General features: G+C 62.5%; 6 protein-coding genes across 7 annotated transcripts; all 6 read left to right on the top strand.

Annotated features, from left to right (window-relative positions):
* The first annotated feature begins 2,135 nt into the window (after window positions 1-2,135).
* On the top strand, window positions 2,136-3,356 carry S100A13 (S100 calcium binding protein A13). Its single transcript, XM_064176010.1, has 3 exons — window positions 2,136-2,463; window positions 2,820-2,999; window positions 3,181-3,356. The coding sequence occupies exons 2-3, from the start codon at window positions 2,847-2,849 to the stop codon at window positions 3,313-3,315; spliced, it is 288 nt and encodes a 95-aa protein (XP_064032080.1). The 5' UTR covers window positions 2,136-2,463; window positions 2,820-2,846; the 3' UTR covers window positions 3,316-3,356.
* Window positions 3,357-4,333: 977 nt separating this feature from the next.
* On the top strand, window positions 4,334-6,933 carry S100A14 (S100 calcium binding protein A14). The gene is made up of 3 exons (XM_064176026.1): window positions 4,334-4,534; window positions 5,810-5,956; window positions 6,064-6,933. Exons 1-3 carry the CDS (start codon window positions 4,502-4,504, stop codon window positions 6,181-6,183), a joined length of 300 nt encoding a protein of 99 aa, XP_064032096.1. The 5' UTR covers window positions 4,334-4,501; the 3' UTR covers window positions 6,184-6,933.
* A 3,257-nt stretch (window positions 6,934-10,190) lies between these two features.
* S100A16 (S100 calcium binding protein A16) lies at window positions 10,191-13,488 on the top strand. 2 transcript variants are annotated; one of them, XM_064176020.1, is made up of 3 exons: window positions 10,191-10,270; window positions 12,499-12,673; window positions 12,780-13,488. In XM_064176020.1, exons 2-3 carry the CDS (start codon window positions 12,515-12,517, stop codon window positions 12,942-12,944), a joined length of 324 nt encoding a protein of 107 aa, XP_064032090.1. In that variant the 5' UTR covers window positions 10,191-10,270; window positions 12,499-12,514; the 3' UTR covers window positions 12,945-13,488. The 2 variants fall into 2 exon arrangements, with proteins under 2 accessions (XP_064032090.1, XP_064032091.1); XM_064176021.1 differs by lacking the exon at window positions 10,191-10,270 and adding an exon at window positions 11,767-11,962.
* Window positions 13,489-16,030: 2,542 nt separating this feature from the next.
* On the top strand, window positions 16,031-17,351 carry LOC135192565 (protein S100-A4-like). The gene is made up of 2 exons (XM_064175798.1): window positions 16,031-16,171; window positions 17,187-17,351. Exons 1-2 carry the CDS (start codon window positions 16,031-16,033, stop codon window positions 17,349-17,351), a joined length of 306 nt encoding a protein of 101 aa, XP_064031868.1.
* Window positions 17,352-19,553: 2,202 nt separating this feature from the next.
* Window positions 19,554-20,616, top strand: LOC135192564 (protein S100-A4-like). Its single transcript, XM_064175797.1, has 3 exons — window positions 19,554-19,661; window positions 20,104-20,258; window positions 20,360-20,616. The coding sequence occupies exons 2-3, from the start codon at window positions 20,121-20,123 to the stop codon at window positions 20,522-20,524; spliced, it is 303 nt and encodes a 100-aa protein (XP_064031867.1). The 5' UTR covers window positions 19,554-19,661; window positions 20,104-20,120; the 3' UTR covers window positions 20,525-20,616.
* A 3,658-nt stretch (window positions 20,617-24,274) lies between these two features.
* Window positions 24,275-24,880, top strand: LOC135192554 (protein S100-A12-like). The gene is made up of 2 exons (XM_064175783.1): window positions 24,275-24,427; window positions 24,595-24,880. Exons 1-2 carry the CDS (start codon window positions 24,275-24,277, stop codon window positions 24,775-24,777), a joined length of 336 nt encoding a protein of 111 aa, XP_064031853.1. The 3' UTR covers window positions 24,778-24,880.
* The last annotated feature ends 1,206 nt before the right edge of the window (window positions 24,881-26,086 follow it).

Genomic DNA, 26,086 nt, shown 5'->3' with positions numbered 1-26,086 from the left:
CCTGTGACGAGAGCAGGCACTGCCAGGTGGTCCTGAGCTTGAAAAGAACCCAGCTCTGGTCCCTGCAGCGGGCATGGCATTGGGGCCACCATGCTCCGGGCACTGGCATGGCTGGCGTGTCCAACCACCTGGCTGTGCCATGCTGCCCGAGGGCCTTGGCTGTGCCTGGGGAGGGGGCTCTGCCCTGCTCTTACTAAACCCCAAATCTCTCTCCCCAGAGACTGGGATTTAGCCCATGACGGGACTGGCCAAAATGGGCACCCAAAGGGAAACCCCAAGACTGTGGGGGCATGGCATGGGTGCTGGGGGGGGGTCAGCTCTGGGCACTGTGGCCCCTGGCACTGTGGTGCTGGCCATGGGGAGAGCACACCTGGCCCGTCCACACTGGCAGATCCCAGGACAGGCTCTTACCAAACTGGGAGCAGCAAGGGGCATGCCAGGAGGTTTACACATCTCTTGGAACAGGTTTCAGCCACTGCGACTCCCCATGCTCCACTCTGACCCAGCCAAACCAGTTGCTCCAGTTGCTGGGGCTGGGGCTGGGCTGATTTTTGTCTCCATCCCATCACTGGAGCATGGAAGAGACTGTTCCATCCCTGGGGGTTTGGAGAGGGGGGCAGATGCTGGAAGCCTTCTGTGCCAGGGCCGAGGGCATGGCGATGGCACTGGGCATGCAGTGTTGCATCCTCAAGCAACCAACAAGCTCTGATGGGTGTGAGGGGCTGGCATTGTTCGCCCGTGCTGAGCACAGTGACCTTCTCTGGTAGATCCAAGACAGGTTGGGGACAACACCAGGATCACGGCATGGTGGCAGGTGCCAACCCCCTGGGATGCAGCTGCACCCCAACCCCCAGCTCTCGCCCCAGTGCATGGGGTCCTGCCGTGCTCTGCCACCTCCCGGTGGCAGCGGAGTCCCCGAGGCCGGGTCACCGCTCCCTGCCCGTGGGGACAGCCCCGAGCAGGGATCCCGGGCTCAGCGGGGAGGTTCCTTTGCTCCTGCCGCCTGTGGTTTGGCCGCATCCTGTCGCGGGGCCGCTGCCTCCTCGCCCTGTCCCAGCACCCCAAGATTCCAGGGGCGGCGAGTCACGGGCCCGCCTGGCTCTCGGGTCCGGTGATTCACCCCGAACCTGTCCCCGTCCCTGCCGAGCCTGACTCACCCCAGTGGTTTCCCAAGAGACCATCTCGGTCCCCTGACGTGAGGCTCGTCGGAAGTCCTGTCCCCGTCCCCTCGTCATCCCGGGCAGGGGGCCGGGCCGGATGGGGCTGCAGGAAGCCAATTCCTGCCCCGTGAGCTGGTGCGACAGGAGCTGGGGTGGGGACCGAGCTGCCAGTTGCTGCCTTGGAGCCTCCCCATCCTCACGGAGAGGTGGAGTGAGTGCGTCAGGGCTCAGTAGAAACCGAGCTGGTGACGGTGGCACTGCGCTGGCTGCCTCCCTGCTCTGGGTCCCCAAAACAACCATCCTGGGGTCTCCTGCACACTGTCCCTGTGAGGACTCACTTGGTGTCACCTGCTATGGGGACACCTGGACGCAGCTCCTGCGGCCTTCGAGGACAGGGTGGCTGGAAATTGAGGCTGTCTCCACCGTGCTCTGGGCAAAAGCAGTCCCCAGAGTCACCCCATTCGGTGCCACTGCCCTGGTGTCCCCACCAGCTCACCCTGGGGCCGTGCTTGTGGGCACCACCTGGGGTATTTTGGGGCTGAAGTGCAGGATGTGGGTTGGGGACCCCGTGGGAATGCTGCGGCCGCGGTGCGGAGCTGCCCAGCTGCTGGCTGGAGAGCTGCCAGGGCTGCTGTAGGTGGTGATTAAAGGGGAGATCTCGGGCAGTCCTAACCCCTAATTAATTTGGATTAATTAATTTCTGCAGAGCCCACTATTAATAGAGATGATGTCAGCGGGCGGCTGAGTCACAACTCTCACTCTGTGCAGGTCGAGCCCGGTGCTAGGTCCCCAGCGCTGCTGGACCATGGGCTGGGCATGAGCCACCAGGGCTGGGGCACAGCAGGACACGAGCGGGGCACCGAGGGCCACATCCCCATCTTCAGCCTCGTCCCTGCAAGGATGCACTAGGGGGTGAGACGTTCTCTGCACCTGCCCGAGCGCTGCGGAAGGCTGCAGCAAACCCACTCTGTCCTCTCGCGTCCCTGCCCCTGCTCCATCCTGCTCCTCACTGGAGCATCTCCCCGGTGCCAGAGCCCAGATGGAGCCTCGGAGGCTGAGCAAGGTTCACACCAGAGGGGCCGAGCCTTGAATTTGGTCCGCTGCCCACACGGGGAGGGAGGAAAGCAGAGAGGAGGACGGCTCCGTGCCCGTCCGCCCTCCGTGCGCCCGTCCGTCCGCAACAGGAAACTCAACACCGCGGTGCTGGGGACAAAGCGCTGAGCTGTCCCTTCCTGCTGCCCAGCCTATAAAACCTCCTGGGGGGCCGCCAGCTGCCCCAGCTCTCTGCCTACAGGAGAGGGGGGTAAGTAGGGGACGGCTGCCAGCCCCCCCGGGCACCGTGTCCCAGTGCTCGCGGCACCGGCGCGGTGCTGGAGGACCCCGCACCATCCCCCCACCCCTTTCCCGCTGCCTCCCCTCTCCTGGCTGTGTTGGGTGGCAGTGGTGGTACTGAACAGCTCTACCCTCCCCCTCCTCGCGCCATCTCGGGGGGGCCCTGGCCCAAGCTCTTGGTTCTTAGGGAGGAAAGGGATGGTCCCAGGGCCCTGCTCAGCCCCGCAGAGATGCCCTCAGACTCTGCAGACTCGCTGCGCCCTGGGCCGGGGAAGGGGGGAGGATCAGTCCTCTGCCTCCGGCCCCGCTCAGCGCCTGTCCCTGCAGCTTCGGGCCGCTGCCGTGCCCGGCACCATGGCCACGGGCGAGCTGACGGAGCTGGAGGCTGCCATCGAGAAGATCGTCACCACCTTCTGCAGCTACGCGGGCAAGGAGGGCAGGAAGGGCACACTGACGGCCAGCGAGTTTCAGGAGCTGGTCCAGCTCCAGCTGCCCAACCTGTTGAAGGTGAGGTGATGGAAGCCTGTGTGTGGGGCTGGATCCCTCTGAGTCCCCCCGAGCTGGGGGGCTGCTTCTGGTACCCTGAGATTTGCAAGCAAGGATGAGCAGCAGTCTCTGCTCCCCCCCCATCCTCCTCCTGCTGGCTGGAGACTGGGATGTGGCCAGGCTTCTTCTGTCCTCCCCACAGGATGTCCCCTCCCTGGAGGATAAGATGAGGGAGCTGGACGTGAACAACGATCAGGAGCTGAAATTCGGGGAGTACTGGAGGCTGATTGGAGAGCTGGCCAAGGCCATGAGGAAGCAGAATGCAGGGAAGAAGTGATTAGGCTGGTGGGGAGCTAATAAAGGTGTCCTCAGCCTGAACTTTGCTGCTTTTCTGGGTGTGGAGGGTCCTAGCTCAGCAGCCAATCTCCTGCCCTGCCTGCACCCACCTATGCCCACGCTGGGACTGAGGACCAGTCCAGCACCACCAGTGGTCAGGGCTCACCCTCCATTGGGGTGGCTGCTGTGGGGAGCCTGTCACAGATGGAGCCATTCCCAAATCACCCCTGAGTGGGTCTGGCTTGGTGGATATGCCACCCTGGGCTCCACAAACACCTTCCTGCCAGGCTGTGGAGTTGTTTGGTCCAACCCTGATGGGTGGCAGAGATGTGGCTGGGTCTGGGGTGTGGCTCAGAGGCATCTTGGCAGTGATGGTGTGGTGGCCACGATGGCCACCACCTCCATGGCCAACAGCTCCATGGCCACCACCTTCATGGCCAACAACTCCATGGCCAACAACTCCATGGCACCAGTGCTGCCCTCTCTGGGGTCTTGGGTGGCACACACATCTGCTGACACAGCCTGGCCCCAGCTTGTCAGCCCTAACCAAGTTTCCATTCCCAGTGCTGCTGGGAACTGGTGAAGTCCCTGCCACGGAGTGACCCGTGCCTGGGGGCTCAGTGCCCAGGTGGCTGGTTCCCACGCGGTGCTGCTCGGCTGTGCCATGCCGGGCTGGATGGGGAACCATCCCCGTGGCCGGGCAGGAGGCGTTTCCCAGCCCCACGCTGGCTCTGGGCCAGGCTCCGAAATGAGCTCCTTGCACCACACCGCAGCTGGGAGCTCCCACTCAGCCTCCCCGTGGTATAAAACCCTGGTGCGCCGCAGCCCGCGCAGACCCGGGAGAGCCGTGCAGCAGGTAAGTGGCTGATCCACCGCTGTGGGCATCAGCGTGTCCCTGCCTGGGGGTCTGCTTCGCAGGCCCCCACCCCTGCTCCCACGCTTGGCTCTGCCACGACTTGCTGCTGAAGCAGGGGCGCTGCTGGCGCAGGGACGTGTCCCAGCAGCTCGCCGCATCCCGGGGCTCCTTCCTCGCCCTGCGCTTGGCTCTGGTGCCAAAGGAGGGGAGGCTCCCCCCGAGCCGAGGGCTGAGCTTGGCTTTCTTCCCCCGCCAGCTCCCCAGGACCTCAGCGGAGAGGACATTCCCAGCACTGCTGCCACCGAGGACCTAGAGCCCCCCGAGGAGCAGCATGGGCCAGTGCAACTGCCGCAAGAAGCGCAAGGTCCATGAGCAACGCCGAGGCACGGGAGGGCTGGGAGCCCCCTCTGTGGGGTGCAGGGCACAGGGGTGACCCCACACGGCCCCATGCCCTGAAGCACAGCCCTGGGCACGGGATGACTCAGAGCAGCATGGCAAGGCCAGCCCCATCCTGGAGCCAGACTCCAGCAGAGCAGCTGGGGGCTTGTTTTGGGGTTCACGGCACCAAGTGAGGGGGACCTGGTGCTGTAGGCTTGGAGCCTCTTGAAAGCTCAGGGAACCTCCAGCTCCTGTGGACCCACCTTTGGGAGCTTCTCTTGCTCCTTGCAGCCTCTCCAAGGATGTCCAACACAGGAAGTTCTTCTGTTTTCCTCGGCTTCCAAATGCCCCTTGGCACCTGTGGAGGATTTGGCCCTGTCTGTGCTGAGGTGCCAGGCTCTGGGGATCATTGGGTTCTTCCCAAATGGTCATTGCCTGATGTGGTTCCATGGTGCTTGGAGGGGACACCACAGCTGCTGAGTCAGTGCCCATCGCTGCCCCCCAGGCTCAGCTCTGCCTGACTAGCACCAGTGCCAGGGAGCTTGGCATGTGGCCCAGGCTGGTTTCTGCTCCCCCAAGCTGGGGAAGGGGTCTGCTGCCCTGATAGGTTGGGAGAGTGACTCTTGCCTCTCCCAAGCCCCATCCTGGCAGGTTCCTGAGTCGTCCTGGGCACTGACTCATGCCTCCATCTGCCACTTGTGCAAAGGAGAGGAAGAACCAGTCCGGACGGCCGCCGCGGCCCCCACATGCCGTGGGTGTAGTGCCTGGAGACGCCAGGGTGGCTGCACTGCGCTGGCCCCGGGCAGGGAGCAGTCCGGGCAAGCAGGGACAGGGGTGACCTGCCCGTGGCCAGGGGTGTCACAGCGAGGTGGAGGGGTACAGCAGCTCTAGGGGGTCTTGCAGCTGGGCATGGAGCAGTGCCATATTTGTGTGGTGGGTCCTCAGCTCCATGTGGTAGGGTCTGATGTCTGTGGGGTGTAGGCTCACAGCTGTAGGGAGTGGTCTTGCATCTGTGTGGGGATCTCATCTCTGTCCTCTGTGGCCTGACAGCTGTAGAGAGGCTCTCCCCTTGGCACGGGGGGGCTGTCAGGTTGATAAGGAGCTTTAGCACATCTGCAGAGCCCTGGCACATCTGCCTGGGGTGTGTTCCATACTGGGGGCCTGTCCTGCCCACCCAGGGGATGTTCTGCCCACCCTGGGAGATGTCTCCATCCATGCAGGGAGGTGTCCCACTGCTGCTCACCCTCTCTGCCCCCCGCAGGACTGCCAGGAGCTCACTGACGTGGAGCGAGCCATCGAGACTGTCATCAACCAGTTCCACTGCTACGCGGTGAAGGGGCAGAAGGAGTATCTGACACCCAACGAGATGCAGGAGCTGGTGGTGCAGAAGCTGCCCCACCTAGGGAAGGTGAGGGCAGAGCCTGGGCGTGGGCAGGGGGAGCTGGGGTGGGCACAGGGCGCCTGTGGGACCCCACGCCCTCATCTCCTCCCTGCTTTTGTCTGCCCTCGCTGCAGTGCGTTGGATCCCTGGAGGAGAAAATCGAGTGCATGGGAGACCCCGACGAGGCCAAGCTGGAGTTCGGGGAGTACTGGGACATGATGGGGGACGCGGCCAAGGGTTGCCGGAGGAAGTAGAAGGTGGCGGGGGATGGGAAGGCGCCCGAGGCCTCAGGCTCTGCACCGAGAAGCGAGAGGCTGCTGGTCCCGGTGGGATGCGCCTGGGAAACGTAGCGGAGTTCCCGCCGGGGCTCCAGTCCCTCCCCGCGGCCCCAGCCGGCGCGAAGGGACCCCCTGCCCGGCTCCACCCCTGCCCTCTCTCTGCACTTCCTCCCGTCAGGGACCACCCTTCCCATCCCCAGCTCTGGCCCGTGCCCGGTGGGAAGGAGGTGGCAAGGGGGTTCCTGACCCCGGCTCCGGAGCAGCCTTTCTCCGTCCTTTGCTCCAGAGCCCTTCCCCTGGGACTGTCTCACCTCCAGCCCCCAAAGCCCTCTGGTTGCAAGTCTCCCAGCCCCGGAGCATCACAGCCGGTGGGACTTGGCTCCTTTCCCCCAGACCCCTTGGACACGTGGGCTCAGCCCCCTGGCCCCACGCCCTGCCACTGCACAGGAGCTCCTCTGCCACAGCTCTGCCTTCGAGCACCTTTGGGGGCACCCCGGGCTCTGAGCCAGTACCCACGTCCCCATGTGTGCCCGGGTGCATCCCCTGCTCTTCTCCTGGTTCAGGGACCATTGCTCTGTGCCTGCCCAGGTGTTGGGGTGCTCTCTCCACCTGCCCCTCTCCAGGGGTGCTGGCCCCTGGCTGGCAGCTGGGCTTGGGGCTGGGCCGGTGCTGGTTGTTATCAGCTGACATCACTTGCAACCATTTTTGTATAAATTAATAAATGAAAACACTGAAAAAAAACCAAACCAAACCCAGCTGGGGTGGAGTGAGCTCATTTGTCCTGCGTGGGAGAGGGAAAGGAGGACTCGGGGAGGGACGGGGCTGCAGCCATGGTGCTACCAAGCATTGTTCTGTGCAGGGTGTGCAACACAGAGGGTGCAGGGGCTGCTGGGGGCATGCAGAGGATGCTGTGGGTGCGAGGGGCTGCTGTGGGCATGCAGAGGATGCTGTGGGTGTGGAGGGGATGCTGTGGGCCTGGAGGGAATACTGTGGGCGTGGAGGGGATACTGTGGGCATCAAGAGAGGTTGCAGGAGTGTGAAGGATGCTTTGGGAGCACAGAAGTCCTGTTGGTGTGAAGGGGATGCTGCAGATGTACAGGGCATGCTGCAAGTATGCAGGGTACTGTGGGTGTGAGTGGCACCGAGGGTGCGTGTGGGCACTACTGGGTGTGCATGGTGCCCAGGGTATGCACAGGGCTGTGCATGGTGCCCGGTCCCCAAGTGGCTCATGCCCAGTGGTTGTCATTTTGAGTACCCCACAAGCAGACCCAGGGCTGTGCCTCCATGCTGGGCTCTCCCGAGGGCTTTGGGTATATGCTGGATGGAGCTCAGAGGGGACCCCAAAATCTTAGGGTCTGAAAGACCCAAGAGCTGTGATGCCAGCAGCAGGATCCCACTTGTGCTGGGCCAGTGTGAGACTTCTGCCTAACTCCAGCAAATGGGCAAAAACGTAGTGCCATAGAGCAATGGCACTGGGATGGAGCACCCAGCGCAGGGAGGGTGGAGAAATGGGCTGGAGGAGGCATAGAGCCTGGTCCCCGCCCCCCCCCCCCCCCCCATCACCTCTTCAGGCTCTGTGCTGTGGGGTGAAAATCCCAAGCAAATGAACAACTAAACCCAAGCAAAACCCCAGAGAAATGTGATGAAAGCCAAGGCCAGGGCAGCAGCGACACTGTGGCTGGGCCACAGCCTCCCTCTGTCTGCTCTCACCTGCAGCTGGGTTTCACAACGGGGAGGGTGTTTATTGTCCCTGCCTCGGAGATGGAGACGTGGAAATTAAGCAGAAAGGTGTGGCTGCACCTAATTAGAGACAGGAAATGTGTCAAATGGTCGGGGTGATGGGGTTGGGAAAAGGGGGAGCCAAGGCCCCTGGATGCTCTCTTCCCAACACCAGGCTGGGAACGTGCCACGGGAGTGGGGACTCTGCTTTGGTGTCTGGCCCTGGCAGGTGGCAATCCTGCGGCGTGAGCTGGTGCTGAGCAGGAGCTGGAGTAGCAGGGAAGGTCTTGGTGGTGGCAGGAACAGCTCAGCCTGTGCTGGGCTGGTCGTGCTCCTCAGTGAGCCAGGACTCATAATGTGGACATGGCACCGTTGGTCAGAACACGTCAGGAAACCCCAGGAGATGGATTTAGAACCATAGAACCAGTCAGGGTTGGAAGGGGCCACAAGGCTCAGCCAGTTCCAACTCCCCTGCCATGGGCAGGGACACCTCACTCCAGATCAGGCTGCCCACAGCCTCATCCAGCCTGGCCTGAAACACCTCCAGGGATGAGGCTTCCACCACCTCCCTGGGCAACCCCTGCCAGGCTCTCACCACCCTCATGCTGAAGAACTTCTTCCTCACCTCCACTCTGACTTTTCTCATTTCCAGCTTTGTTCCATCCTCCCCAGTCCTGTCACTGCCTGACAGCCTAAAAAGTCCCTCCCCAGCTTTCTTGTAGTCCCCTGCAGATATTGAAAGGATTTGCCCATGCAGGAGTGGTGGTGGCTCCAGGGTACCCATCACAGTGGTCACCAAGGCCAGGCCTCAGTGCCTCCCCCTCTGCAAAGGATGCCATAGGGCAGAGGTTGTCCATGAGCACCCAGCCTGCTCCCAGCCCTTCAGACCTGGATCTGGTGGAGACCAGGGGAGAGATCAGCTTCAGGAGGGTGGTCAGAAGGGCTGGGAACCATCCCGTGGTGGGTTTGGGTGATACCTGGCTGCTCCGAGCACCCTGACACGCCCTGGATGCCTTGTAAAAATAAGGGCCTGGATGTGGTTGTGACATCTGCCAGGCACAGCAGAGCAATGAAGGGCCATGACTCAGAGCTGAGCTGTTTGCCTGCAGGGTCCAGGAGGGTTTCCCACCCTCCTGGGATGTTGCATCAACGACACTGGAGCCTCTCGCCCAGGAGCGGGTTTGCTTCCTGCCGTCCGAGATTAGGAAGAGGCCAGGGGAGAGCTGAGATGACGCAGAGTTTTTCCGGGATGGGACATCCAAAGGTGCTCTGAGCAGGAGGCTTCTGCCTGTGCCGCGTCAGCTGTTGTTTTGCATCCTCAGGGCAGGCAGTTGCCAGCAGCGCCGGGACCTGATCGCGGCTCTGAGTCGCTCTCCTCCTGCTGTATGCGCAGGGCTGAAACTTGCTGGGACGGCTCCGCAGGGATGTGGCCACCAGCTGGAAGAGCCTTGTCTGTCCCATCCGGAGGTGGCTGAGAGCTGGGCACAGCCTGCTTGGACCTGGTTCTTCTGCTTTCAGGGCCCCAGAGGCCAGCACCAACCCTTCCCCCTTGAGAACGAGTGGGTTTGGCTCAAACAAACCACGGCCCCTACCTGATGGGCAGCTCCTGTGCCAAGCTCGGCCCAGCTGGTGGATTGTCAGGCACCGGCACAGGCTGCCCAGGAAGGTGCTGGAGTCCCCACCCCTGAAGGTGTTTGAACAAGATGTAGACACGGCACCTGAGGACACAGTGTGGTGGCCATGGCAGTGTTGGGCTGATGGTTGGACTTGATGATCTTAGAGGTCTTCTCCAACCTTGATGATTCCAGGACTGGTCCTGCCCCATCCTGCTGCTGGTGGGTGCCTGGGGTGGTTTGGAGATAGGTGGGTGGTGGATGCCCGCCCCCCCCCCCCCCCCCCCCCCCCCCCCCGCAGCCTCTGGCTGGTGTATGGCTGGATGGCAGCAGGTTTGCAAACCCTGGGGTCAGGCTGGACTTGCACTGTGCCTGGAAACCCACCACTGCTGGGAGCCCCCCACCCCTCCCAGGTGCTGGGGTCCTTTATTGTAGTCTCTAAACGCCTACCACCACCCCACAGCCACCACTGTGCACAGAGCAACCTGAGCCTGCCGCGGGCTGTCCCTGCTCGCAGGGACTTGTCCTGGTGTTGCAATCCTAGGGAACCATTTCCCAGGTGAGCCCCAGTCTGGGAACGCCCTGGGAACGTCAAGGAGGGGTGGGAGCCTCTTTAAAAGCCTGCCTGGGCCCGGTATGGGTGCAAGGTGAGGAGACAGAAGCTACGAATCAGCTCCCGCTGCCTGAGCTGCCAGACAGACGGACACCGCGGGACTCCCAGACAGAGCCAGGTGAAGCTCCAAGCTTGGGCTGGGGATCTTGGCATTGAGTTGGGACCCCTGGGGTGAGGAATCAGCCTGGAGCAGCCCTGGGACCTGCTGCTGCAGGTTGGGTGGTAGAAATCTCCGGAGCCCTTTGGCAGCACCATGCATGGGGTTGGGGCAGGGAGAGGCAGCTGGATCCATGGGGGGCAGTGAGGGGGGCTGCGACAGGGATGGGTGACCCAGCGTGGTGCTTGGTGGCACCCATTGACCTCTGCTGCTGCCTAAGGAGAGCCTGGTGCAGGGAAGGCCACCAATGCGGTCTGGCCCCTGGCAGAAGGCTGTTTCCCCCTGATTTGCCCTTGGTAATGCCAGGACTGTGGGCAGGGAGCTCTGGGGCTGTGCCCAGTCGTAGGTCCTGGATCTCGGCACTGGGTGATGAGGAAGGTAATGGAGAGGTGAAAGAAGCACAGGGACCGTGGCAGCAGGAGCAGAGCAGCCACTGAGCCACATCCTGCCCATGCCAGCGCCCAGCCCTGCTGAGCAGCCCCATGTCCCACAGTGTGCCCATGCCCTGGGGTGGCCCTGGGGACACGTGATGGGGCCAAGGCCCAGGCGACGGCAGGTCCCTGCCGTGCTGCCACAGACAGGCAGCCGCGTGAGTCAGCGTCCAGGCAGCAGCCACCATGCCCCGAGGATGAGCTGGGTGCTGGTGGCAGGGCACTGGTGACACCAGTGCGGGGTCTGCGTGTGGGGTGGGTGCAGGGGTGGATGCAGATGAGTGCTTTTGCCTGGGTGCTGCTGGCTACCTGCTTTTTGGTAGTGCATGGCCTGGGACGAGGAGGGGCTGGAGCCAGAGGTCTCTGGTGGGCAGCTCTCTTGGTACTGTGCCCAGACTGTTTGAAAGGCAGACTGAGGATGGTCCCCAGTTCTGGGACGGGGTGGCCCTGGGCTGTGGCAGAGCAAAGGCTTGCACAGGGACAGGGCTGGCTCAGGATGGCTCTTGGCCATGCTGAGGCACATGCAGAAGAGCACAAGAGTGTGGAGACCCCAAGGCTGAGCCTCATGTCCCTTGTCACCACCCTGATGTGCCAACATCCTCATCCTGGGGCTGAGTTGGGGGAGGATCAGAGCAGCAAGGGGACATCAGCCAAGCTTTGGGCACCAGGCAGGTCCTGCCAGCTCCCTGGGAACAGCCACGCTGCAGACAACCTCCTGGGTGATGCTCCCAGGGTGGGCACTGTCCTGGGCCACCCTTCTGGGTTCCACATATGGCACCCCACTGGCTTGCTCCAAGACTTGTGTGGCCACCAGTGCCAGCGGTGGTCAGCACCAGCGCTGGTGTGAGCAGGGCTCTGTGCTCCGCAGGGAGTGGCTGCCCCAGCGTGCCCTGCTCCCTGCCACCGGCAGGGCAGGAAAGAGCCAAGGCCGGACAAGGCGACGCCGCTTCCGCCCTTGCCTGCCAGCATCCTGCCTGGGATGTGGATGCTGACCCCGTGACGGGGACCTTCCTGCTGGGCCCACCCGCAAGGAGCGTCCTGGCTTGGGGCAGCCTCGGGGGCTGTGAAGAGCAGAGAAGGACCCTGGACATCGGGCAGAGAGGAAGGACTGGCGCCTGGGACAGGAGGGACGCCCTGGGTTGGGTTCGAGGGGGCTCGGGCAGGTCCAGACCTGTCCCACCAGGGTGTTCCCGGAGCTGTGAGGCAAGAGGAGGGCTGGCAGGTAATTCCTGCCCTCGCCCCGCCGCCGCTGCCGCGCTCCCGGCCCCATTCCTCCCTAATGAGCTCTGGGAACCGGCGGCCGCAGCCCTGGCGCTGCACAGCCCTGCGGCCCCAGCACCATAATTGACTCCTCAGCCCACGCGTGGGGGTGGCCGCCCTGGGAGGCAGGTGGGGTGATGGTGTGGGGTGGGTGGGGCGATGGTGTGGGGTGGGTGCTGTGCTGGAGCTGGTGGCATGGAGGAGTTGTGGCGATTCTGTCTTAGCGGCAGTGTGGGGAGGTGAGCACCCCACGTGTCAGCACCCTCAGCCTTTGGCCTTTCTGTGGAGGCTGCTTCCTCCCTGCCCAGGGGCTCCTGGTGCTGGCCCCCAGGCTGGCGGGAGTGGAGACCTCCTTTGTGCGTGCCCTGAGCCATGGCACCATGAGTCTTGGCGGCACGATGCCTGCCCTTCCACCTCCCTGCTCTGCCACCACGGCCGCGTGGAGAGTCCCCACGACCCCCATCCCTGACACTCGCCCCCCCCCCCCCGTCCCCACAGGTGAGAGTGGGCAGCCATGGCTGAGTGCACGGAGCTGGAGTGGGCGGTGCAGGTGCTGGTGACCAACTTCGACAAGTACTCGAGCCGCCGCTGCTGCTGCAGGAGGCAGCCTCGGCGCATCAGCAAGAAGGACTTCCGCAAGATGCTCAGCTGCGAGCTCAACCACATGCTGACGGTGAGCTGGGGGCAGGCAGGCGCTTGGCACTTCCACGGGGGCCTCCCTCCCCTCCCCTGGCCCTCGCCAGCGCCCCGGTGCCAGCCGCTGCACTCTGTGCCCGCAGGACACCGGGAACCGCCGCGCAGCCGATAAGCTGATCTGTGACCTGGACGAGAACAAGGACGGGCGCATCAGCTTCGAGGAGTACTGGACCCTGATCGGGGGCATCGCCAGCCCCATCGCACAGATCATCCGCCAGCAAGAGCAGAGCATCAAGCACACCAAGTAGCCGGCTCCAGCCCGCCCCCGGCTCAGCGCTGCCGCCCTGGATTCAGCCCCTGCTTCTCCGCAGCTCTCCCTGCTTCTCACCCCTCACGCTCCGAGCCTCGGCTCGTCCCGGGGTGCTCCCGCAGCTCCGCTGACTGAGTTGTGCTGGGCTGCGATCGATCGGGGCGGGAGGTGGGAGATTGGAGGCCACCATGGTCGCCAGGTGCTTCTCTTTGCCCCACGCCATGCCACCCCTGCCCTCAGCTGCTTCTCCAAGCCCTGTCCTTGCCAGGCTGCCAGGTAAGAAGCAGAGGAGGAGGCTGCCCCTCGTCCAGGACACGAATTCTGTCTGTTCTCAGACCTCGAGGCCACAGCCCTGCTGGCAGAAACCCATCACAACCAGGACGTCCTCTACCCTTGGAGCCCCCCCTCAAAGCTGAGGGTCTTCCTGGGAAAAGGGTGCCCTTGCCCCTGCCCAAGCTGGTGAAGGGTTTACCCCGCCTGGCGCCGTCGGGCAGCACCGTCCGCGGTTATTTATTGCAGCAATAAAGTGTGGAGGAGCAGTGGCTGGTGCTGAGGCTCAGCCTTCCTGGGGCTGCCCCACAGCACGCATACCCCCCGGGGTGGGGGGGGCTGTCACCCTGTCCCACATCACCCACGAAGCCGTGACGAGCCCGGGGCTGGTTACAGCGCCCAGCCCAGCCCTCTGGCCTCTCGGCGAGGGCTCCCGGAGGCTGCTGCAGCCACCACGAGGTGTCAGCAGACACCGCAGGCTCGCAGCACCCAGCGGCCTCCCAGCACCCAGCAGCCTCGCAGCACCCAGCAGCCTCCCAGCACGCAGCAGCCTCGCAGCACCCAGCAGCCTCCCAGCACCCAGCAGCCTCCCAGCACCCAGCAGCCCCGAAGCACCCAGCAGCCTCGCAGCACCTCAGCGTCTTGGGGAAGAGGGTGTGGGTGCTGCTGTCGCACGTCCTGGGTCACTCTCTCCACGTCTCCAGAGAGGGTTCAGAGAATCATGGGTCTGTGTCCCCACACCTGCACCACAAAGTCCCCCCAGCCCTGGGGCATCTCGGGGGACCCCAATTCCTGATGAGGATGGGAGCAGGTCCGTGTGCCCCCCGGCGGCATTCTGCTGACGGTGCCCGGTGCTGCCCACGGCATTGGCCAGAGGCCAGACTGGCAGCCCAGCGCCTGTTGGGGATTTCCCACTGGAAGGGGACCTGGCCCTGGACCTGTGAGCATGGCGATGGCACCCCTGGGACCCCCGAATCTGTGGCAGAGGCTCCAGCACCTTGGAGCCAGGACTCCCATCCCCCTAGACCCAGACCCCCTGGCTGACCCTGTTGAGCACCACTGGCTCCTGCCGGGCCCCCTGCCTAGCAGCCCACCTACGGTGCTGGGGTGGTCTGGGCAAACTGGGGGTGCCCCGTGAGAGCTGATGGAGCTGGGCAGGGCTGTGACTGAGTCAGGCTGGAGGAATCCTGCCGTGGGCAGGGCTGGTGACTCACAGACTGCGAGTGGGGCTCGGCTGGGTGCTCACACGGGATCTCTGCAAGCCGGTGGCATCCGGGGTCCCAAGATCCCCTGTGACCAGAAGGGATCCTCAGGGCGAGGGGCAACCAGCCCCCAGCACCTCATTTCTAGATGAGGAAGTGCTGTAGGGCATGGAAGCGCCCAAGGACGTCCTCTGCTCCCTTGTTCACACTTCCCCTGAGCAGTCCCAGTCCCCATGCTCGTGCTGGTGACATTTGTCTCACCCTGGAGCTGCCTGGAGCAAATGTGGGTCCATGAGGGTGGGCACAGGAAGGGCTGCTGGTGGCTCGTGTGCCCATGGGCTCGGCAGCTGCAGCCCTGGATGCTCCTCCTGGAAAGACCCCGGGGGCACTTTGCACGGCACCATACGGCAGGCAGGGAGGGGAACTCGGCGGGGACATGGGACGGGGAGGGGCTGCCAGGATCCGCAGCTGGCCCTAGTTTAGGGTGCTCAAAGGCACACTCCAGGCACCCTGTGCCAGCTGCTAGCCTCGGTGATGTCCCAGCCTCGAGGTCTCATGTGGCACAAGATTTCAGAAATGCTCCAGATCTGTTCCCTGAAGGTCCTCTCCAGCCAGTCCAGCTCTGGGAGGAGGAAGAGGAGGAGACCTTTCCTCTGCAGTCACCAGGGGCTGATTGTCTTCAGCTACTCCAGGCCAAGCCACTTTGGGCTGCACCAGCTGAGGATTCGCCCTCCAAGACACACAGGCTCTGCTGTGTGGGAGCCAACACGAACACCACAGAGGGGCTGCAGGCAAAATCCAGGCGCCCCTCTGCAGAAGAGCCTCCTGCTCGGGTGCCCACCTTGTTCCCTGCAGCACTGCCAGCCTCCAGGAGAGCTGTGGGCACCCGCTGGGGAGGTGACAGCAGCTCCCTTTGAGCCATGGGCTGGAGCTTGGTGCTGCCTGGGGGGACCAGGAGCCTCGGTGCAGAAGTCACTGCACGGCACTGGCCTGGGACTGCTTGGGACCATCTGTCTTGGGGACACCAGGGCCACCCAGAAAGCCTGGTGATGGGTCAGGGGGGTGTGAGCTGGTGACCAGCTCTGGGGACCCCCAAAGGATGCCACAGCCCTGCCCAGTCCCTGTGCCCATCCCTTGACTCGTGCTGTGGTCCTCAGGCTCCCCAGAAAGCCCAGCAGCACCCAGCCCCCGCCCTGCTCCCACTGATGGGATCATACAGCTCGGTAGGCAAAAATGAGGCGTGGGTGAAACCACCCCCGTGGAGCTGCTGGGAGAGCCCCGGGGCGAGGGGCTGCGTGGGGCAGCTCGGGCAGGGCACTGCCAGCCCTGCAGGGCTATAAATGTGCCTCGTACCCCTGTTGCAGCACTGACTCCTTGCTCCTGCCTGACCTGTGCCCGGTGAGTCTCTGCTCCCCTTCCTCCCCTTCCTCCTACAGCTTCAGGCCACCCCACTACACCCCAAAACACCTCCCCAGGAGGCACAGGGGTTGCTGTTGCCCCTCTGAAGCACCCCAGATGGACTTGGGCAGGACAGTGGTGCTGAGACATAGACTCCCACTGCCAGCCCTGACCCCCTGCCCGCTGCTGTCCCTGTGGGCACAGGAAGCTGGCCATGGCGTGTCCCCTGGAGCAGGCGATGGCTGTGATGGTCACCACCTTCCACAAGTACTCGGGGAAGGAAGGGGACAAATACAAACTGAGCAAGGCTGAGCTGAAGGAGCTGCTGAACAAGGAGCTGCCAGTCTTCGGGAGCGTGAGTGCCCCTGGGGGAAGGGCCCCTGGAGATGCTCAAGCTCGGGGGGAAGGTGTTGCAGGGGGCTGGAGCAAACCAAGTGGCAAACTGGGGTGGTCTCTGGATTGCCCCAAGGCACTCAGGATGAATTCAGTTCCTCTGCACACACGTGGGAAGCTGCCCAGGGAGGTGGTGGAGTACCCAGCCCAGAGGCATCTTGCTCCTCTGTACACCACAGCTCACCACGGTGAGAGCTCAGGCTCCAGGGCAAGCCATGGGGAGAAGGAGGGAGAAGGCCAGGAGGACCTGAGCTGGAGCAGGGATAGACCAAAAGGAAAGCTGACTTTGCTGCAGCCACAGGACAGTTTGGATTGGTGATGGAGATTGAGCTCCAGCTCCCAGTTCTGAACCGTTTTTAACCCTGACTTCCCCTTTTGGGTTGTGGTTTGAACTGGGAGGAGAGAGCAGAAATCTTCTCAGCCCAACCTTTGGTGACTCAGAGGCTGTTTGCTGTAGCTGTGCCAGCATGCTGCAGACCACGGGCAAGGAGCTGCCTCCCAAAGGCCACCTCCTTCCAAAGGCCGGAGGAAAACCCTTCCTGGTCAAGAGAAACCCCTGCTCCCAGGCAGGGGCAGGGGAGCCCAGGCCCCTGCCCCCCTCCTGCAGTAAGGTGACGCTTGATCTCATCTCTCAAGCACCAAGGGACAGGACAAAAGGGAAAAGCCTCAGGATGCCCCAAGGGAAGTTTAAGTTGGACACCAGGAATGATTTCTGCCCTGCAAGAGTGCTCAGGGACTGGTCCAGGCTGCCCAGAGTGGGGGTGGAGTCCCCATCCTTGGCGGTGCTCAGGAAACCTGCGGCCGTGGCCTATGAGGACAGGGTTTGGTGCCATGGTGGTGCTGGGTTGGTGCTGGACTGGATGATCTCAGAGGCTTTCCCAACCCCAGTGACTCTATGGTTCCTTGCAATCAGAGGGGCTGGAGGGGGAAGAACTTTGCTTCTCTGTATACCCCAAACCCTCTCACCCTCCCCCCAGAAACAAATGGATGAGGCAGAGTTCAGGAGGCTCATGAACGACCTGGACCACAACAAGGACAGTGAGGTGGACTTCAAGGAGTATGTCTGCTTCCTGGCCTGCATCACCATGGGCTTCAACGAGTTCTTCAAGGATGCCCCTCCCAAGCAGCCCCGCAAGAAGTGACCCCTCCCCGCCCCGGCCTTGCCTGCAGCCTCCCTAAAGGGCTTCAATAAAAGCTTTCCAGAGGTTGGGTGTGCAGAGCAGAGTCCTGTGGAATCCCAGCACAGGGGCATGGGAAGGGCCCCCTGGAGATCATCTCCATCAGGGCACCCTCATCGACCAGAATCTCCTTTGCCTTGCTGGCCACACTCTTCTGAATGCCTCCCAGCAGACCCTTATTTGCCCTGGGGGCACCTTGCTGCCCCCCAGCACTGCCAGGTCCTTCTCTGTGGAGCTGCTTGCCAGCAGGTCCCTGCCTCATCCTGCTGCAGGTTGTTCCTCCCCCGGGGCAGGACCCTCCCTGAGTTCTCTGCCCAGCTCTCCAGCCTGGCTGAGTGTCCGTGGGCGGCTCGTGGGGTGACTCAGGGCTTCCTGCAGCTCCCTGGGATTTTCCATGCTGCAGTTCAACCCCTCAGGCGTTTTATTTTTGGGAAAAGTCCGAGCAAAACAGCTCAGTGCTGCCTCGGAGCAGCCTTCTCAGACATCCCCACCCCCACTCCAAAGCATCCTTGCTGGCTCAGGAGAGGTCCTGGGCGTGCTCAGCTCAGAACGCAGCAGCTTCCAGCCCTGGTGGAGTTAGATAATGGCTGGAGGCAGAGATCTGAAAAGTCTTTACCAACCAAACCCCTTCCGTGGTTCTGGGATTCCCTGAGCCCTGAGTTGCCAGGTTTCCTGAGGCAACACTTCGGGTCTGGGGAGGACCCAGGCAGCAAGGTGCCAGATCTGTGAAGGGCACAGATGCCAGAATCACACAATCACAGAATGCCAGGGATTGGAAGGGGCCTCCAGAGATCATCCAGGCCAGAGCAGGACCACACAGGAACACATCCAGGTGGGCTTTGAAAGCCTCCAGAGGAGACTCCACAGCCTCTCTGGGCAGCGTGCTGCGGGCCTGCAGCAGCCTCACACCAAAGAGTTTTCTCCTCATGCTGAGGTAGAACCTCCTGGGGTCCAATTCGTGCCCCTTGCCCCTGGTCCTATCACAGGACACCACTGAACAGAGCCTGGCCCCTTCCTGCCCCCCACTCTGCAGGTGTTGGTGCACATGAATGAGATCCTCCAGCTGCCCTCCAGAAGAGCTGTTCCTGAGCAGCCCCCTTGGGACAAACCCATTCTGGGAGGGCTGTACTGGGGGCCAGCCTGGGCCCTGCAGGAGCTGCGTGGGTGCAGCTCCCTGAGTCTGTCAGCCTGTGCCCAGCTGCTGGCAGGTCTGGGCTGGTCTGCAGACGCCGCCGCAAGCTACTCTCCAACCTTCCCCAGCGGCTCCAGAGCCACGGAGAGCCCCTCCCAGATTAAGAGAGCCCTTAGCAAAGCCTCTGCATCGTCGTTTGGCAGAGCAGATCCTGTCCCCAAGCCCCCAGTCCCTCCAGCGTCTCCAAACTTTGCTCTGCCTCTGGCCAGGGCCTTTCTAAAGAGCTTCTGCCCCCTCCCATGGCCCTGTGCCAGCCTGCACTAGCTGGCAGGCAGAGGAGCCTCAGCTCCTTAAGGAGCTCCTCCATCTGCTGAGATGCTCTGTGGTGTTCGGTGAGGTTTTGCATCCCCAACAGCGGCCTGGAGCTGGCAGCAGGGCTTCACCCCCTGGTTTTCTCTCTGGTCCCTGCAGCAGCAGGAACCTTTGTCCCGAGGGGTCTCAGCTAGAGCTTGGCAACGCTTGGGATTCGCCGCGGCGGCGGAGACTCTGCTGGCCCCACAGCCGTGGGCTGCAGAATTCCAGCTCCTGCCTGGGACAGAGCAGCTCCGTTACACAACGGAGCCTTGTGGCACGCAGCCCTGGCAGCTGGCACGCAGCAGTGCTCCCAGCTGCGCTAAAACCGCACAGAGCCCTCACCCAGCTCCAGCCCCGAACTCCACCCAGGCACCAGAGCCCTGCTCGGGCTCCGGTCGCGTTTGCAAGGCTTCAGATACCCCCAAGGATGTTGCCAAAACCATCGTGTGTGACACCGGCAGTGTGGGGTGAGGGGCCCACCGCTGCCCCTTGCTTCACTTCTTGTCCCTGAGGCTTCTCCTCCGCCCGCTGCTCCCGGCCCGGCCCCGGGACCAGGATCTGCGCTTTCTGACCCAACCCAGCCGTGCTCGGCAGCGCAGGAGGTTGGCTTGAGGGGAGGTTGGGGCTGCGCCCAGGCTTTCCTTCTCTGCTCTGCTCTGCCAGCCAATGCCCGGGCCGGCGCTGGAGCAGCTCCGGTGCCTCCCCACGAGGGCCGGGCTATAAATCCCAGTGCCGGGCGCGGCTCGCCTCCCGCCCCTCCGTCTCCGCTCGTTCGTTTCGCGCTGTCGGTAAGTTGCTGGGGTTTATTTCCTGCTGTCCCCCCTCGGCCCTCCTGGTCCTCCAGATGCCCTCCAGATGTTGCCCTGTTCTGCCATGGGGTTTCTCCGGAGCTGAGCTCAAAGGCTCCGTTTCACAGCCAGGGGCTGGGAAGTGCTTGTGCCCCTTCCCCATCCTGCCTGTGCCCCTGCCCTGCTTGGCTCGAGTGGGATGGGTCTGCTGCCTTCCCTCTCTCATGTTCTCCCTTCCAGGGGGTTGTTCGTAGGGGATGCCCAAGCTTGGTGCCAAGGGGAGGGTGAAATCAGGGAGGAGGTGATGACTCACTCCAGTGCATGCCCAGTGGGGCACTGGAGCAGCCTGCATGGGCTGAGGGAGTCCATCAGATCCTGGCATGGGAGCGTCTGGGGAAGCCGAGCTCTGCTCTCACCCCTTGTGCTGTGTTGGTGCCTCCAGGCTCGTTGGCATTCCTCATGGCGTGTCCCCTGGAGCAGGCGCTGGCCGTGATAGTCGCCACCTTCCACAAGTACTCGGGGAAGGAGGGGGACAAGTACAAGCTCAGCAAGCAGGAGCTGAAGGAGATGTTGATGAAGGAGCTGCCCAGCTTCAGCGTAAGCCTGGGGCAGAGGGTGCCGGGTCCCACGGGCCATACTGGCACGGGGGGTGTGCCTCTTGATAACCCCCAGTGTAACCCCCCCTCTACCCTCGGCAGAGCCAGGCCAGTGAGAGCAGCCTGCAGAAGCTGATGAGCAACCTGGACTGCAACAGCGACAGCGAGGTGGACTTCCAGGAGTACGTCACCTTCCTGGCCTGCATGGCCATGATGTGCAACGACTTCTTCCAGGACTACCCCGACAAGATGCCACGCAGGAAGTGACCACAGGGCACGGTGCCCAGGCTCGGCTGCTGCTCCTGTGACTCTCCCACTCCCCTCCCGATGCTCTTTCAATAAAGGTTGCTTTAAACAAAGTCTCCCGCGGAGGTTTGGTGCCCCAAGGGCAGGCATGGAGCAGAGTCCATTTCCCTCCTTCTGCACTGCTGTGGGCTGAAGGTTGGTCCAGGATGGATCCAGTTGCTGTCTACAACTACCTGAAGGGATGTTGTAGCCAGGTGGGGTTGGTCTCTTCTCCCAGGCAACCAGCAACAGAACGAGGGCACAGCCTCAAGCTGTGCCAGGGTAGGTTCAGGCTGGATGTGAGGAGGAAGTTCTGCCCAGAGAGAGTGATTGGCATTGGAATGGGCTTCCCAGGAAGGTTGTGGAGTCTCTGTCTCTGGAGGTGTTCAAGCAAAGCCTGCATGGGGCTCTTAGTGCCATGATCTGGTTGGCTGAATAGGGCTGGGTGCCAGGTTGGGCTGGATGAGCTTGGAGCTCTCTGCCAACCTGCCTGGTTCTTTGACTCTGTGATCTGGGGAAGAAATTTTTGACACTGCTGGTGATGACAGCCTGGCCCAGGGTGCCCAAAAGGTAGTAGAAGCCCCATCCCTGGCACCATCCCAGGTCAGGTTGTTTGGGGCTGTCCATGCTGGCTTGAGCTGGATGAGCTCTGCAGGTACCTTCAGCTCGACCCAGTCTGGCATGCCCAACCCTCTGATGCCTTCCAGGCTGGAGTGTGCTCTGCAGCAATGTGGGCACCATGTTCCTTGAGTCCTCATAAAGCACCCACAGGGCTGGACCCCACCCTGCACGTTTGAGTGACTCAGTGGTGAGCTCTGCCCTGCAACACCGTGCCCTGCAGCACCATGCCCTGCAGCACCAATCAGCACTGTGTAGCCACACAAGCCTGACAGCTCTGACTGGTGCCATGGCAATGGTGCTAGCCTAGCAGCTCTGTGCAGCAGAACTGACAAACTCCCCTGGCATCAGCAGCTGTGCCCCCACCTGCTGCCCACGGAGGAGTCAAACAGGACCCTTTACCCCGCCCTGCCCAGGGCAGCTCCTCCAGAGGCAGGGTCCTATTGTCTTTCTGCCCGGGGCAGGGTCTGTGTGACCTGCAGTTTGGTCTTCCCCTGTGCCCAGACAGCCCCCCATGGCCAGCAGCCTTGGGAGATTGTCCCTGTGGCACTGCCACTCCCAGCCCTGCGGCTGTGCTTGGCCGTGGGACTGGTGCCAACACCCCACAGCAGCCAGGCCCCAGGGCAGGGCTTGTGTCAGGAGTTCCTCCTATGTGGGCACTTGGGTCCTGTGACAGGTTGGGCAGCAGATGGCAGCTTGGGTGGCAGCATGGGTGGTGTCCCAGTGCTCCGTGATGGCACCAGGGCCCTTCAACGTCTTTGCCACTGAGCTGGATGAAGGGATGAGGGCACTTTCACAAGATGGGTCCGAGCTGGCTGGGGAGCAGCAGATGCCCAGGCTGGCCCACCGGGTGAGGTTCACCAAGGCAAAGGGCTGGACTCTGCCCCGGGCACTCTGCCGTGTGGGCTCCAGGTTGGAGGCAGTGATTGGAAACTGCCCAGTGGGAAAGGACTCGGGGGAGGGGTGGGGGTTGGTGCCAGCAGCTGGAGATGAGCCAGGGGGGTGCCAGGGCTTCTCCAGCCTCAGCAGCTCCATGGTTCTGTGAGGACTTACAGAAGGAACCAGGTTGGAAAAGACCTCTGGGGTCGTCGAGTCCAACCCACCCCCGAACCTCTTCTAATGGACCAGCCCTGGCACCAAGTGCCCCATGCAGACTCCTCTGCAACCCCTACAGGCATGGGCACTCCACCACCTCCCTGGGCAGCCTATTCCAGTGCCAATCACTCTCTCTGGGCACAACTTCCTCCTCACATCCAGCCTGACCCTGCCCTGGCACAGCTTGAGGCTGTGTCCCCTTCTTCTGGCCCCGGGTGCCTGGCAGCAGAGCCCAACCCCACCTGGCTACAACCTCCCTGCAGGGAGCTGCAGACAGCAATGAGCTCTGCCCTGAGCCTCCTCTGTGCCAGGCTGCACCCTCCCAGCTCCCTCAGCCTCTCCTCACAGGCCTGTGCCCCCTCCCCAGCCTTGCTGCCCTGCTCTGGGCACCTTCCAGCACCTCAACATCTCTCTTGACTGGAGGAGCCCAGAACTGGACACAGCACTCAGGATGTGGCCTGAGCAGTGCCAGCACAGGGGCACAAGAACTGCCCTGGTCCTGCTGCCGACACTGCTCCTGGCAGAGGACAGGATGCCATTTGCCTTCTTGGCCACCTGGGCACACTGCTGGCTCCTGTTCAGCTGCCGCCCAGCATCCCCAGGGCCCTCTCTGCCTGCCCCATGGCACAGAAGTGTCTCCTCCCTGGAGCCCACGTGGCACAGACACAGCCCTGCACAGCTCCATACGTGTCCCATCAGGTCTCACTGGTGGTGCCCCCATGCCCTGCTCAGCCCCTTCCTGGATGGGGCTTGCCCTGCCCAGCTCACTCAGCCTAGGCCCTGGCTCTTTCTTGCCCTCTTTTGCAATTTAGGTTTTTACTGGCACCATTTCCTCACCCTCCTGGGTGAGGAGGCTGCTGGGCAGATGTTTCACCACCCCTACCCTTCTCATCTCCTCAAAGTCTTGACAGCTTAATGAGCTTTGTGCCTTCCCAGTGTCACCAGGCATGGGCCTGGGCTGAAGCCCTTGGCCATCCTTGGCCACAGGCTCCTTGCCAGCCTCTCCAAGGCACGCAGGTTTCAGCAGCCTGTGCCAGGCACAGGCAACACTGATGGGGGCTCCTGCATATGGCAATGGCTGGGGCAGTGGTTGCTGGTGCCCTTTGGTCTGCTGGGGCAGCAATTGGGGCTGCCAGGAAAGGTTATCCCCTCAGCCTGGCACCCTGCTGTGCCCGGGTTGGTGATGTCTCCCTTGGCTCTCTTTAGGGTATGGCTCAGCAGGATGCTGCCCACAGAGGTGCCTCTTGAGGGGGTGCCTTGGACAACCCCTAGCACCTGTGCAGTAGAATGATGGGGACAGGCACCAGCCCTTGGCTAAGCACAGCCTGGCATTGCCCCCTGGAGACCCTCACTCAGCAGCCTTAGTATGAGCTGCAAAATTCCACTTCCCCCTCCTGTCCTCCATCCTCATGACCCCTCCCTGGAGAGATTCAAGGCCAGGCTGGATGAGGCCTTGGGCTAGCAGGAGCTGTCCTTGCCTGTGGCAGGGGTCTGGAACTGGATGACCTTTGAGGTTCCTTCCAACCCAACCCAGTCCATGAATCCCCACAGGGGTCTCCAAACTGGGCAGCCATGCCCTGGCTGCTGGGGCAGTCCCTGTGCCCACCCCAGGGGCTGGCTTCCTGCAGAGGCTTCTTGATGCTTCCTTGTTTTGCCCAACGAGTTTGGGATGTCCCCTTCCTGGCAAGGAGTTCCTGGAGCCTTGGGTGTGCTGCTCAGCCTTGCACAATTCCCAGGGTGATTGTCGTGGAGGAGCTGTGAGGCTGCCACAGGGAGGGTATAAAAGAGACCTCCCCTTCAGCACAGCTCCACTGCTCTGCTTGCTCCTCTGGGCACCACCTCTGCAGAAGCCAGCCCCAGCCCTGCTCCTCGGTAAGTGGGTCCTTGGCTGGTGGTGGCTCCAGGCTGCTGGAAGTGCCCCCAGGATGAGCCTGAGCCTGGAGCCTGCTGGAGTTCCTGCAGAGAAGACAATGTCCCCTGCTGGGTTTAATGCTTTGCTTCCTTTCCCTTCCCAGCAAGATGAAAACCGACCTGGAGCTGGCCCTGGAGTGTGCCATCAACATCTACCACCACTATGCCATCAAGAACCCCCTCGACGACTACCTGAGCAAGGCTGAGTTCTCCCAGCTGCTGAGGGACACAGCTCAGCCCTTCCTGCACAGGACTGCCCCGGTAAGAGCCCAGCACAGCCTGGGGTGGCCCAGAGCCTCCCAGAGAGGAGGGAGAGGTTTGCTTGGGTTCTCCTGAGGCCCTGTAACCCTTGCTGGGTGAGCTGTGGGCTGGCAGCCTGACCCTGAGCCCTGCTCTGATTCAGCCTGACGCTGTCTGTGTCCCTGCAGCCCAACATGTCTGAGGATGGCTACATCCAGAAGCTCTTCAGCCAGGCTGATGGCAACCATGATGGGCGCCTCAAGTTCACTGAGTTCCTGACCATCTTGGGCCTCGCTCTTGGAGATGCCCACAAGAGGTCCCATGAAGATCCAGGTCATGACCACGACCACAGCCATGGTCCTCAGGCCTGAAGCTGTTCCAGGGTGACTGTAACCATGGGGTTGTGCCCTTCCAGCACCATCATCCCTCTGTCTGTCCTCAAGCCCAGAAAGCCTCTGACCAAAGCTCTGTCACCTGCCCATGGCACTGAAATAAAATGTCCTGCTCCAAGCATCTGCTGTGTCCTCTTGTGCCTTGCTCCCAGGGGCTGGGTGGGGTCGGTGCAGGCCAAGCTGTGGAAGCAATGGCAAAGGGAGGGTGGTGTGGGGAGACTTCAGTCTCCTGCAAAGCAGGCCAAGGTGCTGCTGGTCCCAGCTGGGCAGCACAGGCTGGGTGGGCTTTACGCACCAAAAGATGTCAGAGCTCAGCCTCCTCCCTCTGCTTCCCCAAGGCTCACCCTGAGCAGGGTGACTGCCCCCAGCACCCTTTGGCTCAGCAGAGCTGGGGTATGGAGCACCACCATGCTGGGAGGGCTCCTGGGTGGGAGCAGATGATGGCTACACAGGAGCCCAGCTCCATGGGCCTCAGCCTGAGCTCATCTCTGCACAATCTCCTGGCCATGCCAAGGGTGAAGCACAGCCAGGGGCTGCTTGCCCAGGCAGCTACCAAGGCCCAGCTCTGGAGCTGGGGGTGCAGCACCCTGGGGTGGCTGTAATGATTTTGCAGCCCTTGAAGCTGCCACTGCTTGTCCTGCAAGCCCAAACACATCACAGAGTAGGGCTGAGAGGCTCTGCAGAGCATGGGACAGGACTCGATCAGGTCACAGCGCATTTGCAAGCCACTGCAAGCTCCTGGGAGAGCAAACAGGAGTGGAAAGGAGCTCCTGGATCCGGCAGGCACTGATCACTGCACGGGAAACCCAGTGACAGCTGAAGCCAGAAGCCTGACCCAGGCAGTGTGAGGTGTGGGTCTGCGAGTGGCTCTTTGTGCCCCATGGCACAGCTGAGAACTCTCCAGCTTCATGACTTGGCCACTGGCATTGGGAGGTTCTCCTGCCCCTCTGCTCTTCCCTGCAGAGGACACCACTGAGGGCCAGTTGTGGATCCTCAGTTGCAGGAGGACTGGGAGCTACTGGAGAAAGTCCAGCAGAGCTGGGAAGGTGCTGAGGGGCCTGGAGCAGCTCTGTGAGGAGGAAAGGCTGAGAGCCTGGAGGAGAGCAGTGCCAGAGGGGATCTGATCAGTGCTTAGCAGGAACTCAAGGGGTTGTAGATGCAAGAGGCTGGGGCTGGCTTCTTAGTGGTGCCTAGGGATGGGGCAAGGCACAAGGGGCACAAAGTGGAGGCCAGGAGGTTGCAGCTGAGCAGGAGGAGAAAGTTGCTTGGGGTGAGGGTGCTGAGGCCT

The sequence above is a fragment of the Pogoniulus pusillus genome, chromosome 43 (genome assembly GCF_015220805.1).
Source record: "Pogoniulus pusillus isolate bPogPus1 chromosome 43, bPogPus1.pri, whole genome shotgun sequence".
NCBI lineage: Eukaryota > Metazoa > Chordata > Aves > Piciformes > Lybiidae > Pogoniulus > Pogoniulus pusillus.
This window is presented reverse-complemented; position numbering and strand designations above follow the sequence as displayed.